The 17,561-nt window shown below is 47.7% G+C and overlaps 1 protein-coding gene across 19 annotated transcripts in view; it reads left to right on the top strand.

Annotated features, from left to right (window-relative positions):
• Positions 1-22: 22 nt before the first annotated feature.
• The window catches only part of LOC146271610 (protein 4.1-like), a 29,676-nt gene continuing 12,137 nt past the window's right edge, over positions 23-17,561 (top strand). For 14 of the 19 annotated variants that reach the window (XR_014767103.1, XR_014767104.1, XR_014767100.1 and 11 more), the window contains exons 1-12: positions 5,121-5,260; positions 9,357-9,541; positions 10,608-10,751; positions 12,831-12,935; positions 13,104-13,146; positions 13,242-13,317; positions 13,605-13,823; positions 14,100-14,187; positions 15,378-15,530; positions 15,641-15,738; positions 15,889-16,064; positions 16,948-17,147. Coding sequence is in view for 15 of the 19 variants with exons in the window: in XM_084706763.1 (XP_084562889.1) it covers positions 9,368-9,541; positions 10,608-10,751; positions 12,831-12,935; positions 13,104-13,146; positions 13,242-13,317; positions 13,605-13,823; positions 14,100-14,187; positions 15,378-15,530; positions 15,641-15,738; positions 15,889-16,064; positions 16,948-17,147 (1,476 nt within the window). In the remaining 4 variants the exon portion in view is untranslated. Of the gene's footprint in view, positions 203-250; positions 699-5,120; positions 5,261-5,521; positions 5,539-9,356; positions 9,542-10,607; positions 10,752-12,543; positions 12,700-12,830; positions 12,936-13,103; positions 13,147-13,241; positions 13,318-13,604; positions 13,824-14,099; positions 14,188-15,377; positions 15,531-15,640; positions 15,739-15,888; positions 16,065-16,947; positions 17,148-17,561 lie in introns of those variants that run through there. The other 5 variants (XM_084706762.1, XM_084706761.1, XM_084706752.1 and 2 more) reach the window with 5 other exon arrangements.

Raw genomic sequence — 17,561 nt, 5'->3', positions numbered from 1 at the left:
CGTATTTACAAACGCAGACCAATGAGAAACAACAGAGGCGGGTACATTCAGCCTCGGTAGAAGCTGCTATCGGGAGCAGGACGAAAGTGGAACTTCTCAGGTGGCAAGTTTCTGTGGAAATTCTTGTCCCTCATTGACGGTTTAGTTCGGTTTGGCATGTGACAGGTTTGTACGGGGATTTCTTTCGACGCTGTTAAGACAGGTAAAGTGCTATTTAGTGGGTCGTTCATATTCCTTTTAGTAGCCTACATAACAACTAAGCCTGTTACAAATGTGTTTAGTATTTTGTAGTCGTGCTGTGAATTAGATTATTTTAGAGGTAGCTTTAGCGGTGTTTTAGCGGTGTAGAGACCACTAAAACACCGCTAAATAACTAAGTTAGCCACGATACTCCAGCGAATTTAGACTATCCCAGGCAATGTGGCCTCTGTTTCTCAACAGTTCTCACATTGTCCACACACAGGTGGATGTTTAGCAGAAAAGTGGTCATTATTTGGTATTTTAAATTAGAAATATTAAGGAAAATAATCAATGTATGTCCTATGTTTTAATTCAGCGGAGAGACGTATTTATGAGAATATAAAATATGAATGAACATAATACATTTGTGTTTCATGTTGTCACTGACACGTTGGACACCGTGGTCCTTTTGAAAATGTTTGGACCTTGTCAACCGGCGTTCTTGGAAATTATTAATGGTGAGTACTTAAGCAGACAGTAAGAAAAACTGCAGTTATTGCTCTGAAGTACTGTTTCAGCATTATGAATCCATCAAACTGACAAGCTATTTGTCCAAGATGCAGACAGATCAGTCATTAGGGTAAAAAAAAGAAGGATGTGTTTCAGAGCGTAAAGTTGTTGCTCGTCAGTACTTGTCAAATTTCTTCACGTGAGCACATCACTTTCTCAAAGTGCTGAATCAGGCTGAAAGTTTCCCTCTCAAAAGCTCATTTGACTAGTCTGAAAGGGGGAAGCTCTGAGAGTGTGTGTGTTTCCTTTTGCTGATGGAGGACGATGGAAGAGGGGGTCAGTGAACTTGGTGCTGTCTCTACTCTTGTGTGTGTGTGTGTGTGTGTGTGTGTGTGTGTGTGTGTGTGTGTGTGTGTGTGTGCTACTAATGTCATTACAGTTTTGCTTTTAAGCAGCTGCTAATGCCAGCCTCAGTTAGCGCTGCCTGTGTTGCTTTGTTCCAGTGTATCTCGCCCTCTCACTATGAGTAGACCCACTGTTTAGTATTTTGTAAAGGGTTCATCAAGTTGAATGTACAGCTAAAGAACCAGTGTTCCTGACAACACCATGGAACTAGTTTATGGATGATAGGGGAGGGTAAAGGCCATATGAAGGAACATTTATTGCCTAATGGTAGTTGGGCCTTTTGTCATCATTGTGGCCTAGTATAAGCCCATAAAAAGAAACGGTTACAGATGCCAGTGATATAAAGTAAGTCCTAAATTGCGTATTCCAGACTACTGGAAGTATTTGAATAATGGGAATATGCAGGGATTTTGCATGGCCTGTTGTCAGTTTGCACATAAGAAAGCCACAGTGCTGGGACGGTTCTCTTACGTGGTCGGACCATGTGTGGGAGACACAGACTGGGGCTGAAGGTCAGAAGAGAGGCTCTGTAAACTACTGTCTCAATCATGATCTGAAGATAACGCTGCACAAAGGTTGAGCCAGAACGCCTCCATGGACGTTCTTAAGGACAAAGGGAAGGGGGGAGGAGTCCTAAGATACTCTCGTACATCATACCCACCACAACTGGTATTGCCATCAGAAACCTGCAGCGCAGACTTTCGACCCCTCGTCCAGCTTCCTGTGCCAGTTGTGCACTCCCCCCCCCCCCCCCCCCCCCCCCCCTCGCTGTGCATGACTAGTTTGGCTTGAACATGCACGTGATGATTGTGCGTAGGTTAGCAAAATCCTAATTTGTGGGTGAGATAACGGGTCTGGGCCAATCTTAGTGCGTTGAGTGATAAGTATGTTAGGATATGGTTATCTCGACTTTGCTGATCACTTGACCGGGGGTATGCTTTGCCTTATAAAGCCATGGTATTAGGGATGGCACCTCGCTTATCGAAGGTTATTTATAGTGGAGAGTAGGGAACTGGGGCTTTCTTTGAAGTTCTCTTGAAGTGTGCCATTGTGAGGTCCCTTTATTTCCTGCCATGAGCTATGTTGGACAAGTCTTTGATTTCTTTTAGCTTCACTTTGGATAGAACGACATTGTGTCTAGCATAATCCTCTGGAAAATATTATCTCTGGTGAACGTAGCACTTAGGAGGCTAAGAAATGCTCATGCACAGCGGAAGGCTAGTGTCATTTATGTGTGCTTATTTGTGACGCTACACATACTCCCATAGTCTCTAAACGCTTTTCTGTGTAATCGCAAGCACAAAAAGGGACACAATCCTTACCCTGGCGCTTTCCAAAGGTTAGAAATCCACATATTTATGAGGCGCAGTCAGGATAAGGTGTGCGGCAAATATGCTGGTCTTATCACATGAAGAACAAAAGATTCTGATAAATCACTAAATCCCCATTTAGTTTTTATTTTCATGGGCCACTTTTCTGTAGCCCAACTTTGTGGCTTCCACCTTATTGGGGTAAGGAACATTAGTCTACTACATGCGGAGAGAATCAGTCATTTGGCATGTGGTCTTGGCCTGCTCTCTGAACAGAGGCCCCTGAGAGTCCAGCTGTAGAAGAGGAAACAGTCAGCAGGCTACTGGGCTCAGACAGACCCATTGCCAAAGTAGAGCTTCATCAGATATTGAGTCTGGCTCCTATTATTTTCCAAGTGCTATCTCTGATACTGTGTGTATCAAAACTACTTCATGGAAGTTGTTTGCTGTTTGTGTACTTCTCTTCTAAGTCAATAGTCCCCCCCCTGCTCTTTGAAGTGCTTGCATAAACCTGAATTGATTTACTTGGGCAGTTTGCCTTTTGTCATTGAACTTCAAACGTGAATGTGGCATAATAAAATGCCAGATTGCTGTATACACTGGACTTCTTATGTTCTTAAAGTTATTGATTTGGGGAATAGGCTCTTTAATACTTTTCTTTGCTTTATATATTAATACAGATTATTATGTAGTTGTTATGTTGGTTGCTAGTGTTCTCAGTGTGTTATTGAGTCATTTGAACCCCGCCTGGCACCTGCCTATATATCATCATCGAGGTCAACTCAAGTTCACCTTTGATGTTTTGTTCGCTCAACCTAGGAAGTCCAACAAGTCAAGAGTGGCATAATATTTTCACATTTAAAATTGAATTGCAGTTACCATTACCCAAACCTGTGACCTATTGAGGTCAAATCAAATCTGGTTTCCCAAAGTCACACGAAGGTCAACTGTCATAGGAGTTTACTCCTGAGTCACACACGCTACAGGTCCGCAGGAGCAAGAAAAGATGAGACGCAGGAATCCAGAAATCACATGATGTCTGTCTGCTGTTAGTCATTGCGCTGACAGAGTTGTTCCATTCGGAGAGACACTCACAAGATCACAGTCCTACCTTCTCTAAGCTACGGAAACAACTGCACAAGCTGCCATGTCTAGGGCTGCTGATTGGGCACATTATTTCTTCTTCTCTTTTGCTATTCTAACAGGCATCTGTTGGCTGTTCTTCAGTTACAGTAGCTTTATCGTCAGTAATCGATGGCTGTCTCAAAATTCAATGTTCGCTCCAGCCTCAAGTTGCACTGTTACTTTACAGGAAGGCTTTATATTGGCATCATACGAATATTAATGTACACAGTGTAGTTCATGGATCATTTTCATAGAAGTTTGATCACGGCACATTAATTTGGTTTGACTGGATTGAGTTTGGCCTCATTAGTGTAGGTTGTAATTGTAGCCTCTATAGGTGATACCCATCACCCTCAATCGTGTCCCTTTACCTCCTCAGTGTGTGTGTGTGTGTAAATGCCAGTGACTCAAGGAGGAGTTATGTCAGAGCTTTGAGCTACGTAGAGCTGCCAAGAATTTGTCTGGAGGTGCAGACAGAGAGGCTATTTCTTATCTTAAAGACTGGACAGTCTCACTCCTACTTCCCATGTTTTAAGTTGGTGTGTTCCAGGGATAATCGCACACACTCTAGACCTGAGACAAGCAAGGTCTAAGACATAAAAACACCAGCCTTTTATAGATAGAATGAATGTTTGTTATGGGAATGTTCACCCACCCGACACTCAATTTATGTTCATATTGTGTGCAACTATTCTAGTGTATTGTGGTCAAGGTGTATTGTGTTCAAGGTTTGTATGGGGTTATTAGAGAAGAGCTTCATACGGTGTTATTGTCCAAGGGGAAAACTTGTATTTTGCTCTGGAAATTCTTAAACCTTCCAAAAGGGTAATACATTACCAACACTACACTTGCCTTGTGAGACTAGCTTTTTAACCTAAATGGTACTCTAGCTATTACAAGTCTCTATTTGAATATACTGAATATCCCACCATGATAAATTAAAGGGTTGTGTGCTTTCTGTCTGCCTGGATACATGTGTTCTTATATACTCTGTGGCATGAAAGCAATTAGATTGGATTAAAGTCAAAATTGACCAGGCTGTGCCAGAAAAGTAGGGTCAAATTCCCACTGGGAGGAGGAAGGCAAACCCCACAAATCCCTTGAGAGGGCAGCCCAAACACTAATTAAAAACATGTGTTCATATGTGTGTTTCTTTAGTATGTAGATGCATGTTTGTGTGTAGTGTGTCAGTGCGTGTTGGTGTTTGTGTCGTTGTGATGGGAGGGATATAGGATGAAGTGGTTGCCCCTAAATAGATAGCCTTACAGTGGGTTCAGGCACAGGAATGTGCTCCTGCCCACTGCAAGTCCTGGAGCACTCCACATGGAAGAACGTGGTGTGTATGTGAGTGACAGTGACAAGGGTGGGGGATACATTTAGTTATTTCAGTTTTGATTTTCTCTGTATAAGAGTTTGTCAGATTTATTGTTGTTGCTCCCACTCAATAATTTGATAATAATTTGCATATTAAAGTGATCCATATAATACACAGACTGATGGAGAAGTCACATGAATTGACTATGATTGCCCTGCTGGGCGGGGTGGCTAAAATAACGTACTGGCTGTCCTACTATCCCACAATGCTGCACTTAACAGCGTAACTAACAGTAGAGTGTGATAGGCTGGTCGAAAAGAGAACTGCAACCGAGCTCCACTTCTGACAGGAAATACTACACTACATATTTAGGCTACCACACGCATACCGATCTGAAGGAGAGGGCATTTCACCGGTAATAACATTATATATATTTTTGAAATATTCTAGTATGTAGGCTTTCTGAGAGAATGTCGTGCGTGTTGTCTAGCATGTCTGTTGCAGTGATTATTTGAAGACGGGGTCGTCTGATCACCCTCGGCCGGTGACAGATAATTGGCTTGAATACATTTTCTGCTTGTTTATTCAGTGATGCGGCGAAGTGAAATTGACATGCTAGATGATTCTTTGCATGTCAGCCATGGCTCATCGCGTGGGTCTTTTATCAAACCTTATTTGCGCAACATTGTAACGGTATGTAATAACATTTTGAGTCAAGTCTTCCATAAAATATTTGTCGCGGACTGACTGTAAATTGAAATGTCTTTGAACAGTTTGTGAAATCAACATCGCACTACAACGCTCTTAAAACTGTCGTTTTCGCCACAGTTGTAGACTGAATTGTGATATTCGAAATATGGTTTGTCATGGACGTCAAATGAATGACGTCAAACTAGCCTTGTGTTTTGGTTGCGTGTTGCTTCTCTTGAGCAAATTACATCAATGCAATTGCCAATAGGCCTACTAGGCAATTCAGTATTTATGATATTCTTTCTCTCTTTTTTTACCGTATGCTTACGGTACAGATACATTTTGTTTTTGATCTGCAGTGCGGTAGGCGTGGTTTAATGCATGTTATTTGTTCCTGTGTATCCTCACTCCACTGGCTTTTGTATCCTGTCTGTACTTCATCTTTAAAAATATGTTGGAAGCGGTCTGGTGTACAGTAATTCTACAGTAGGCCTACGACACATGCAAATAGTCCACAAGCCTGTTTTTAATTAACCGGACATATCTTAGGTCACTCCTCATATCTAGCTAAAGTTATCTAAAGTTATGTCTATCTATTGCACTGTCCACGATAGTTATGACTAGGCTGGTACGTAGCATTGAGAGACTAGTTGGAGGTGCCATGTAACGTCATGCTGTGCGGCAGACATGACTGGGAATCGAGTCACAGCTGATTTAGTGATTAGCCATAGCTAAGCTCATAAGATGGTGTAAACCATCTGCACACTGTTAAATCCACGTCTCAGCCTCTATAAGCAGACATTAGCACTTCATTGGGTTTACAGTGTTTGGGGCTGATATTCGTCTTTATAAATGTATCTCCGATATGTGTCAGGTCACTGATGACTGCATGCTATAGGCTGATGTTGCAACAGACAAACACTCTGAAGTGGACAATCAGGACAATCCTGTTGAGATAATGGCAGGATGGACTGTGGACTGACTTGGGTGGAGTAGAGGCTTTTGAGGAACAGTAATTACGGGAATGTAAATGCCATTGAAGTCAGAGTCTTATTTGCATCTTATAGGTGAGTCTGTGTTTTTATCTCAGTTAGTTGGTAGTGTTCTGTTTTCCTTAATAGGGTGTAGGTATGAGACTGTGGGCTCAGAGGCCTGTCTCTACCAGCAGAGGTGCTTGTACAGAAGGCCCAAGCCAGCAATGATGTATCCTGTTACAGCACCTCCATGAGTGCCAGCTGTCCCCCCCCCCCCTCCAGCCCTGGCGAGGGGCCTCAGATGGGGCCGGGGGCCTCAGATGGGCCCGGGATGGCTCTGGTTGTGTCAGAAGTGGTCATGCAGTCATCTCTGTGTAACCCTCCTAAGCCCCTGGGGGTCGGGGAAGGGCAGTGGGGCCAGCTGTGGCACATTCTGGGGAATGGCACTCAGCACAGATGGCATCTCTTCCCCCCCCCCAGCCCCTGGCTCTCTGTGGGCAGGCCCTGATCCTGTGGTGTGCATTGCGATCATAAATGGGCCCGAACATCAGCCGAGAAATTCTGAGAACGGCCGGTGGTAATGTTGGGAGTGCAGCGGCAATATGTTCAGTGGGTGACTGTTGGGTAATTGAGCTTAATAGTCATCAAGTTATCACACGCTGACGTTGACCGTCATCAAACTCGGCTCATGGTTTGTATCTGGATTGTCTCTTCTCTTCTGACAATCAATATTCTCATCCTCTTTCCTCCTGTGACCTTTAGGGAAACCAGATTTGTATTGGTGCTATTCAAATGACACACATTTGAACACATTAGTGCAAGTAGCTGAGATTGCCTCTTTGCAGACTGCAGACACACGTGCACATGTTGGGTTAAGCTCCTCGCTTGGTCAAAGGCCTGCCCCACTGACTGGTATTAGGAGTGTCTGTGGAGCAAGGTAGCTGTTTGGATAGAAGGTGGCATTTTTTATAGAGGGCATCGGAACAAGGAACTCCCCATGGCGCTATGAACGCAGTATAATACTTCAGTTGTCCTCCTTCTGTTTTAATAGACTAGGATTTATTCTCAAAACCAAACTCATTGGTTTAGTTATGTCTTCACAGTATGTGAGACAGCATTTAGAATGGACAATGTTTGTGCCTGGCCATAGTGTTGGTGGCACAGAGGGCTAGTGTGGGCTGTTGTTTCACTCTGTGAGGAAGGCCTGTCTTGTCTCCATCGACAAGCTTCAGTACCAACAACAGAGTATTCTTGTTCCTATTTCAATGGTGCCAAGATGTTCCTGTTAGCCCCCCCCCCCCCCCCCCAACTGCCCCAGTCAGTAAAGAGCATCAGAGGTTAGTAAAGATGCGCCGTGTTTCTGCTTCAGTCTCTGACCTCGTAGTAGGTCTGCACTGCCCCACGTGCTGGTGAATGACTCATGAGGAGGACACTGAGAGGACTTGACAGGACCTTGCCTGAATCCCCCTCCCCCCAGCAGTGATTTACAACTTAACTACGTTCCGTTACTAGCATGACCTTGGATATGTTCTGGAGATTCTCCAAAACGGCAACAACATCACAGGGGCTCATGGCTGTCTGTAGGTTCATATCATTTCTAGATAAAGTCAGAATTATCTACAGAATTAAACCTCAATCCCTTTAGAACAAATAGCATTTGCTGTTCTTGTGTGGGCTTTGTTACTTGGCAAAGCATGATTTAGTCTGGCATAGCTTTTATTTAAAATGGATCAATTAAGCAATCCCATCCATAAGAGAACCAACCGTAGTCCTGCGTCACCTCTAGTTGGTGAACATGTGTTCCGTTAGGCAGTGATGCTATGTGACAGGGCAGTACGGCCCCCTCTCCCCAGGAGTGTACTGTAGGATCTGCATGGACACTGCTCCCAGAGGTGGCATCTTCTCTGGGGTCCTGGAGGCTGTTGTCTCTGCCACGGCAAACAGTCTGGAGCCCCCTCTCTGACCCACCCGCCCCAGGGTAAACACCACACTATAAATATCCCCTGTGCGAGGGAGAGGCCTAGACCAGAATGACAGGCATCCATACTACTAACCCAAGACACTCAACAGGGGCCCGCCGGTCTCCCCAGCTCCACTTCCCCAGGCTGGTTTGAAGGGGCCCCAGAGAGCAACAGGATCCTTCATCTCTGTTGGACCAATAGGCAGTTAGATGATTCCTTTCATTACCATGTTTTTCCACTTGAAGGATGTGTTTTTGCTGCGGTGGTCGATGGAAAAGGGGTTTGGTTAAAGTGTGCGTGTATCCATTTGAGTTTTAAACATAGGACAGCTTTGTATCTTTGAACAACTACGACTTCCACAGTTACTTATAAAAGGGGGGGATCATCCTAAACACAAAGTGGATTTGAGACCAGACCTTACAGCTCACTCTGTTTAGTCTCTGAACGCTTTTTGGACATGAGAAAGACCAGTGTTCAGGTTCATATGGCTATACTTCACAGTCTACTACTAAAGAGTTGTTTTTTGGGATTAGCATTACAAACGAGAGATTAGATGATGATACGAAGGACCCGTTTTGACCAGATAAGCTTTAGTCTTAATCCTTTCGATACCACTGAGCTAGTGAGGTAGAAGACAACAGAAGACTTTGCCCTTTTTGACAATAAACTATGGATGGCCCTGAGATTAGAAGTAAACCAGATGGAACTGGAAATGTGGAAGATGATGCATAGGAATATGTTTGTGCGTGTGTGTGTGTGTGTGTCTGTGTTACTCTGCATGCCATGCATAATGTAAATCCTGCTTTTGATGTCCTGATGGGTTCACATCTGTGAATCCAAGACTCCCTGAATGAGGTCGGTTGACTCATTTCATTCCTCCCCCCAGTGTGATCTGCCATGACGACTGAATCAGGTGCAGACTCCGACCCAAAGCAGTCGGAGAAGGAGAAAGGGAAGGAGAAAGGGCAGAGTGGACAGCCTTGTCAGGTGCCCCCAGCAGCCACATCCTCGCCACAGTCCTCGCCACTTCCACCTGCCGCCGGACACAGCACGCCTGTCAAGAAGGAGCAGGTGAACCACCACACACGCTTCTTTTCCATCCTCCTTCTTAAAGATGCAGTACGTGATCCCTGAAGGGGGATACGGAAGGGCTCGCGCTTAAAGATTGCCCCTTAGTGCCACGCAGTGCATCCGATGGACCTGGATTTTGAAAGTCACCCCGAGTCCCAAACAATGAGAGATGTCCTCCTCACCCCGGATTCTAGAGCTTTGTGGAAAGGGAGTGCCCAGCCAGACACATGAGCTGATTCGTTGCTGTGAATGTGGGGATTATAACTAGAGCCCATAGTGTCCCTGCTGCTCAGAAGATCCCCATGACGATGATTGCACTGGCTTTGTTGTCATGTTCTCTAAATATGAGCTCAAACGGGAAACCCAAAACAGTGTGTTTTCTCTCATTATGTGCAAAAAGGAAGTATGGAAATGGGTTGTTGGCCTGCAAGAGGAAATGGAGCATAAAATGATTGTGATGCATTGTGGGTTTGAGGTGAGGGAGGAGGGTGGGGGACAGCCTGGGAATGATGGATGGTTCTTTTCTCCACTGTGAGGGAGGTGCTATCAGGCGCAGAGCTGATGGAAACCATACCTGTTTTCTCTGAGACCTTAGCTGCACTTCTGCTTAGACCAAACCTTGATCCAGGCTTTTATGTAAGTCATACAAGCACAGTGGTGGTGTTCATAGGCTGACGGACCTAGCCAGCACAGGAACATCTATATTGAAATCAGTTCAAGGAAGGACTTCAAACGTCCTGGAGCCAAAGCACTTCACATAAAAACATCTAGAAGCAGTGCTTTGTTTTCAGTGAACTGGAAAATTGGATTTTCTCTTGAAGTCAAAATGGCGGTGTGCCTTTACAGTCAGGTCATGAAGTGGACTCAGTCTTGTGTAATGTGGGACTATTGTTTACCACCCATGTACTTTCAAATAACACCACACATGGACAATGACCGGTGTCACTTCCAATGAATACGTGCTCCATGTCTACTTGTTGCAGTGTCTCCATCAAGTTGGTTGTGCAGGATGTTCTCTGTGCTCTGAAAGCAGTCAGTGCCCTGACAGATGTTGTGGTTCCCTCAGGGGCAGATTGAGGAGGAGCAGGCATCCCACCAGTCGTCTACCAGTCGCCTGTCCAGGTCTCCTCTGAGGGGAGGGAAGAAGGTGAAGGTCATGCAGTGTAAGATCACCCTGCTGGACGGCTCCGACTACACCCTCACGGTGGAGGTGAGCCTGGGGGGGCACGCTCTCACGGGGTGGGGGGGATCATACAAACCTGTCTGTCTGTGTTTAACTAATCATGATTTGTGTTAAGGGATATCATTTCATGTTGGTTTGTTTGAAATTGATTTTTAAGGTGGTTTAGTTGAACAAAAGTTCATTCTGCGATACCGGTGTTTTGTTGAAGTTTTGTTTTGGTCAAGTTGAAGATTGAACAGTGACTCAGACCAGAATCCCTGCTAACCGGATTCCTCTCCACTCAGGGATTGGGTCCAGGGATTAGCTGGGTGTTTGAGTGGGACTGAGAAATAGAAGCACTTTGTGTGGAGGGAATAAGTGTCACACAATTAGTTTGTCGTTACGATTACAGGCCAGCTTGATCTCCCACTGTGACCAGTCAGGACTCGTAAGGACACAAGACCTGCTTAGTTTGCAAACTGGACACGGGGTCATGCCGACTGGTCATGTCCATCAGCATGGAGTTCCATGACTAGTGGACTGATGGAGTAGATGTTTCCCTGCTCCAACACACCTGATTCCAATGAATGTGGTTAGTCGGCACAGTGCTGCAGGTTCGGCCTCAGTATCCTGCTGTTGTGGCTGTAGTGTGGAGGAGGAAGAGAGCCCCCTGAGATATCCCTGGCCTGGCCATCTGCCTCCAGCCCTGCCCCTGCCCAGACACCCTGCTGCTCAGCCCTGAGCCACCAGGACTGGGGAGGGGGGGACTCCTTAGCTGACCTTGGGTCAGCATCTAGGTGTAACCTGAGCCCCCCTCATGCCAGGACCTCATCCTGTCCCAGGGAAACATGTACATTCGTTTTTGTTTTGTTTTTTACATCGGGCAGTTTTAAGAGCACCTAAACTGCCACTGTGGTACTGAAGCATCAACACATCCTGGTTGAAACTTGTGCATGTTCTCACAGCGGTCCTGTGGAGGTTAAACAAGAATCCTGAGGTAACCCGAGGGAGGGTTAGGCCTCCAATTAATTCCGATAAGAGTCCATACGTGGGGGAAAAGTGAAGTATTTCCTTGACTGTCTAGTTTCAACACTGTATACGCGACCCTCTCTCCCTGCAGGGAAAAAATGCTTTTGTAGCTATTCATCAGTCTGTGTGACATAAAACCCTCTCCCTGCCTCAGCCGGTATCTTCACCTCCTCCGGGCTTGATACTCAAGCTTGGTGGTTTTACTCTGCACCAAAAAAAATCCCTCTCAACATCCTAACAATGTTTGTGTATACCCTACCTCCCAGCTTCATTTGATTATTATCTTTTCATAGTTGGTGCTAATATCCTGTGTTCCTATTTCTGTTTGTTTACTCTCCCAGCGTCTCATAGAGCTCCATAAGCCTCTGTTAGTTTTTGGGATCCGCAGTACATTTACAATCATTTGGCAAGGAAGAGCAGCCCTCCCAGTATGGGCTCAGTCCCCGAGGCAGCATCACTGAGACAAGACTCTGCTAATTCTCCAGGAGATGCTCCTGCTGGATTAACTACTCTGCCTGCATGTCTTGATGGGCTTGTAAATCATACAAAAGCATGTCAGATCTACCCTGAATAATAAAGAGGTGTGTGTGTGTGCACACTTGTGTATTATGTGTGTTTGTGTGTGTGCCGGCTTGTCTGAGTCTGTCACACTCGGGGGAGATTAGGAGGCTGTGTGTTTGGGTGGAGGGGGGGCAGGGTGAGCTGGGGGGGGGGGGGGGGGGCTAGAGGATTTGTTCTCCTGAGGAGGGGGGAAGGAGGAGGAGGAGGGGGGACATGGTAACACCAACCTAAAAATAACCCCTCTGTGAAGCAATCCAAACTCGTCTCCAGAATGAACTCCAGCACAGGCCCTGCTTGGGAGCTGATGGGGCGGAAGCCAACCGCCACGCTGTGTATACATGACTCTCACTGCTCTATGGATCGATCCAAGCCTTTGAGCCCCACTGATGGTCATCGCTCACTAATGGCACGTGCCAAACACGGACTGAGAATCCCGTCAGTCTGCTCCTTCCACAGAGACCTCCAGCCATGTGACACTTGCCCTATGACCTCTTGTTAAGAAACTGTTTTGTTTGTTTGTTTGTTTTTGGTCTGCAGAAGCGAGCCAAGGGCCAGCTACTGTTTGACAAGATGTGCGACCATCTCAACCTGCTGGAGAAGGACTACTTTGGCATCACATACAGGGATGTGGAGAACCAGAAGGTACTGGAGGCAGAATTTGATGTGTGAATAGTAAACGGGCAAAATCCACTGTGTCACTCAATGATCAGTCAGACTTTGACTTTCTAAATCACAACTGTTTACAGTTTTCTCTCTTTTTATTTCTTGTTAAATAGGAGCAGTGATTAATTACTTTTTCTCTTGTCTTAGAATTGGTTGGATTCTGCCAAAGAGTTGAAGAAGCAGATCAGGGGTAAGTAAACCAATAGGGGCATCACAACACTAATTTATTTACGTACTTTCTCCATTTAGAAGAGTTATATTCTGATGTACCTTGTTGACTTCCAGCTGGCCCTTGGAACTTTGCCTTCAACGTGAAGTTCTACCCTCCAGACCCCGCCCAGTTGTCCGAGGACATTACTAGGTAAAGGTGGCCGACACATTTAGAACGGCTGAAATATGCAGCAAATTCCTGGCCGGCACATCGTGTGACGACAACATGGAGACTCCCTCCGTCTGTCTCTGTCTCACTCACATCCACACGAGCAAACACTCCCGTCTCTCTCGTTCTCACCCTCGGCAACAGACTTTCTCTCTCTTTCCCCCTCTTTCTTGCTCTCTCTCCTCTGTCTCGTTTTCTCTCATTCTTCTTCTCTCCATGTCTCTTTCTTATTTTCTCTGTCTCTCCCCCCCCCCACCCCACCCCCCCAGGTACTACCTGTGCCTGCAGCTGAGGGATGACGTGGTGTCGGGCCGTCTGCCCTGCTCCTTCGCCACCCACACGGTGCTGGGCGCCTACACCGCCCAGTCTGAGCTGGGGGACTCTGACCCCGAGGAGCTGGGCAGCGACTACATCAGCGAGCTGCGCTTTGCCCCCAACCAGACCAAGGAGCTGGAGGAGAGCGTCATGGAGCTGCACAAGAACCACAAGTCAGTCTCTCTCTCTCTGTCTCTCTCTCTGTCTCTGTCTCTCTCTCTCTCTCTCTCTCTCTCTCTCTCTCTCTCTCTCTCTCTCTCTCTCCAGAGCCTCTTCCTGTCTCCTCGTAGATCAGCTCTGTGAGTTATGGACTACATTGAATAGACCCTTGTAGTCTTTAGTGCTCCTGGTGTTGCAAGCACCGTGTTCCTGGGAGATGGGTCATGCAGGACCCTCATGTCTTCCTGCTCCAGTGTGTGATCAGCGTGTTTGTCTTCCTGTCCCCTCAGGGGGATGACACCAGCTGAAGCGGAAATGCGCTTCCTGGAGAATGCCAAGAAGCTGTCTATGTACGGCGTGGACCTCCACCACGCCAAGGTACACACACACACACACACACGTGTCGTCATCCTGCTTTAACAATAAACACTAGCTTGTGTGTTCATGTTTCGTAAACACCCAGCGAAGGTAAACTGGATTTGCTGTGTGTTGCCGTGTGCCAAACGAACCGCACTCTGTGGCGGCTTTGATGCTTGCCACAGCGCTGCTCGAAACATCCCCACCCGCTGCCACCTTAGTGTCACGCTTCACATGCCAGCATGCCCCCAGCCGAGGACAGCTCTTGATGTATCTGTGGGCCGGGCCGTGCGCCACGCTGGTGTGACTCTAATCCACGGGCGGAGGAGATCACGCACAGCGGTAGAGCGGCGGGGAGACGAGGAGCGACGGCAGCAGCTATCTGCTGTCAGCCGAGCAAATCCCAGACATCCCTCGCCTTGTGGGGGAATTAGAACGGCCGTTATCAGAGTGGCCCTGGGGACAAGTCAGACCCCTGCGGAGGGAGATGAGAGATCTTGGTGGAGTCCGTTAGGTCTGTGGTCACTGTGGTGCTGAGATGTGGACGTCCTTGGTCCCTGTCTGGAGCTGAATCAGATCATGCGTTGTGTTTTCTCTCCTCTCTCACTGAATGGCCTAGTTGGTAGGAAACCTGTTAGAGTGCTTGGCACCAGCCAGAGGGGAGGTAAGAGGCCGCATTCCATCCATGCACATCCATACTTGTAGATGCGTTTGTGTGTGTGTGTGTGTGTGTGTCTCCCTCTGCATGGTAGTGTGTTTCAGACCACTTGATCGACCTGCACAGGTTGCCACCCCACCCCCCCCCCCCCCACCTCTCGTTGGCTCAGTTCAATGGGCCATGTTCCCGCTTGCTTTCAGAGAAGAGCCTGTTGACCTCCGCTTCCTTCATCACGTCCCCCACACCCACCTGGGGGGGGGGGGCTGCTGCGGTGGTTGCTGTGCTCGCACGGCACCGCCTATCACCCCCCTCCTCCCCTCGCTCTGCTCATGTAGAATACCAAGCGCCTGATTCCATGTTCCATCTGCCTGCTTTACAACCTTGCCCTGTTTAAAGAAACCTGACTGCAAGGGTTAGGAACTAGGCACTGGACTGTATGGTAGACGAGACTATTGAGGTGTCCTGTTGAAAATGTTCCTGCTTGTGTTCCCCGGAGCAGTAGATGGAGGTGTTGATGCGAGCGTGTGTGTGTGTGTGTGTGTGTGTTGTCTAGGACTCTGAGGGTGTGGAGATCATGCTGGGGGTGTGTGCTAGCGGGCTGCTCATCTACAGAGACAGGCTGCGCATCAACAGGTTCGCCTGGCCCAAGGTCCTCAAGATCTCCTACAAGAGGAACAACTTCTACATCAAGATCCGGCCAGGAGAGGTGCGCATGAGGCCCGCTCACGGGAACGACCCCGGCTCTCCGAGGGAAGGGGGATATCATGTGCTCGTACGGACATACAGCATGTGCCTGTTTTGTGCTCTTCTGTGCAGTTTGAGCAGTTCGAGAGCACGATTGGTTTCAAGCTGCCTAATCACCGCGCCGCCAAGAGGCTGTGGAAGGTGTGTGTGGAGCACCACACGTTCTTCAGGTGAGCCGTCACAAGCCTCTCCGCTGGAACATGCAGTCCTGGCTGCAGCTCCTTCCTGGGCCCGTGGGGAATAGAGCCTCCCCCGCACACGTCTGGCCTGGCCTCATGTCTGCCTTTTGTTCTCCCCCCCCCCCCCCTCCTCTGGGGCAGGTTGGTGTCCCCTGAGGCTCCCTCGAAGAAGTTCCTGGGCCTGGGTTCAAAGTTCCGCTACAGCGGGAGAACGCAGGCCCAGACCCGCCGGGCCAGCTCTCAGATCATCCGACCTGCGCCTCTGTTTGAGCGCTCCTCCAGCAAGCGCTACACCATGTCCCGGAGCCTGGATGGAGGTATGACCCAGCCCACATCTCTGAGCTGGATGTGGACGACCGCACTGCAACACCCACATTCCCTCAGGTTCTAAAGCGGTGCTGAGGGAGACAGTGTGACTGTGTCCGTCTGCCCGCCGTCTCTGTGAAAAGGGTGGGACTAGTCTAGACGCTGGCTGAAGGTCACTCTGGGATGGGAGCCATCAAAGGTTAATGGTAGTGCTTTGGCAAGCTCAGATGATGCCGAATGTCCGCCTGTCCAACGGCATTGGCTCTAAATGCATCTCATTAATCACTTCCACTGAGACTCACTGACCCCCTGCTCGGCTGGGCTAATAGACAACTTTACCTAATGTAGTCCAGTGCTATTTGATTCATTATAGACACAACTGTGCAAAAAGACTTCCTTTCCTCCTTCAATAAACAATGATGCCACCTGTGCTTCGGAGGATACATTCAACCTTTTGGCCGTTTTTGCTCAGAAATGCAAATGAGTGCCTTGTTCCCATGCTCATTTACATAAGGCTCTTTCTTTTGAGACAAAGGAGCAGCTTTTCACCCCCTTTCCCAGAAAGCTGGCAAGCTGCTGTTTCTGCAGTAAACATGAGCTCAGATCAGACCGCAACAGTGACCATGATAACTTGGCACAACATCCAGAGGAAAAGTGACTGAATTGCTACTTTTAGAACACAAAGGAAAATAGCAGTACATTGAGGTTTTGGGAAAATGTGTCCCAACTTTGGACTGGTACTGTATATTTTCCCCTTTAGTGGGGGACTTTTTGCGGTGGACTCTGTTCTGACTTTCCCTCTGTTCTCCTCTCTAGAAGCATCTCTGCTTTAAGGTCACACTAAGGTCTTTAGCACTGTCTCGTTCCCCGTCTGCCCCCCGCCCCCCCCTCCAGCCCCCATCACAGAGAACCACGACACCCTCATGAAGGACGCCTCTGTCGACGGGCTGGGCAAGGCCGGCGCCAAGGGAGACCTGATCACCACGGTGACGCCCGAGAAGAAGGCGGAGGAGGAGCTGGCAGAGCAGGAGGAGGCCCAGGCCAACGGCACCGAGCCCCCGGAGCCCTCCACCCCCCTGCGACACGACAATAAGGTAACCCCGCCCCCCTCTCACCTCCCCGTCAGAGGAGCTGAGGTTGAGGGAGAACGTAGTGTTCTGACAGGTCTCCTGTCGTGCAGAACATTAGCCTGCGTAGCATCACATTAGTCAAGTGTTCATGAGCCGGAAAAACGGTGGAACTTTTATGTTTTGAGTGCCTGTGCTCGACAGAGTAAGGGCCTGTAACTGTCAGTTTGATCCTGGAGGTATCTCATGTGTGGAGAACACCAGACGGCTACAAGGTTTGTCTGGGTGTCCGGCGCCTATTTCCAGTGAACATTTGATTTACTTAAATACATAGATTTTCCGTAAAAAAATAAATACAAAAACGTTGTTTGACTGCTGTTCTAATATGAAAGATGGGCTGAGCTTACCCACTGCTTCAGAATAGACTTGACATGCTTTTTG

This window comes from Hypomesus nipponensis, chromosome 10 (genome assembly GCF_054491055.1).
Source record: "Hypomesus nipponensis isolate SF chromosome 10, ASM5449105v1, whole genome shotgun sequence".
Classification (NCBI taxonomy): domain Eukaryota; kingdom Metazoa; phylum Chordata; class Actinopteri; order Osmeriformes; family Osmeridae; genus Hypomesus; species Hypomesus nipponensis.
The sequence above is the reverse complement of the archived record's forward strand: the minus strand, read 5'-3'. Positions and strand labels throughout refer to the sequence as shown.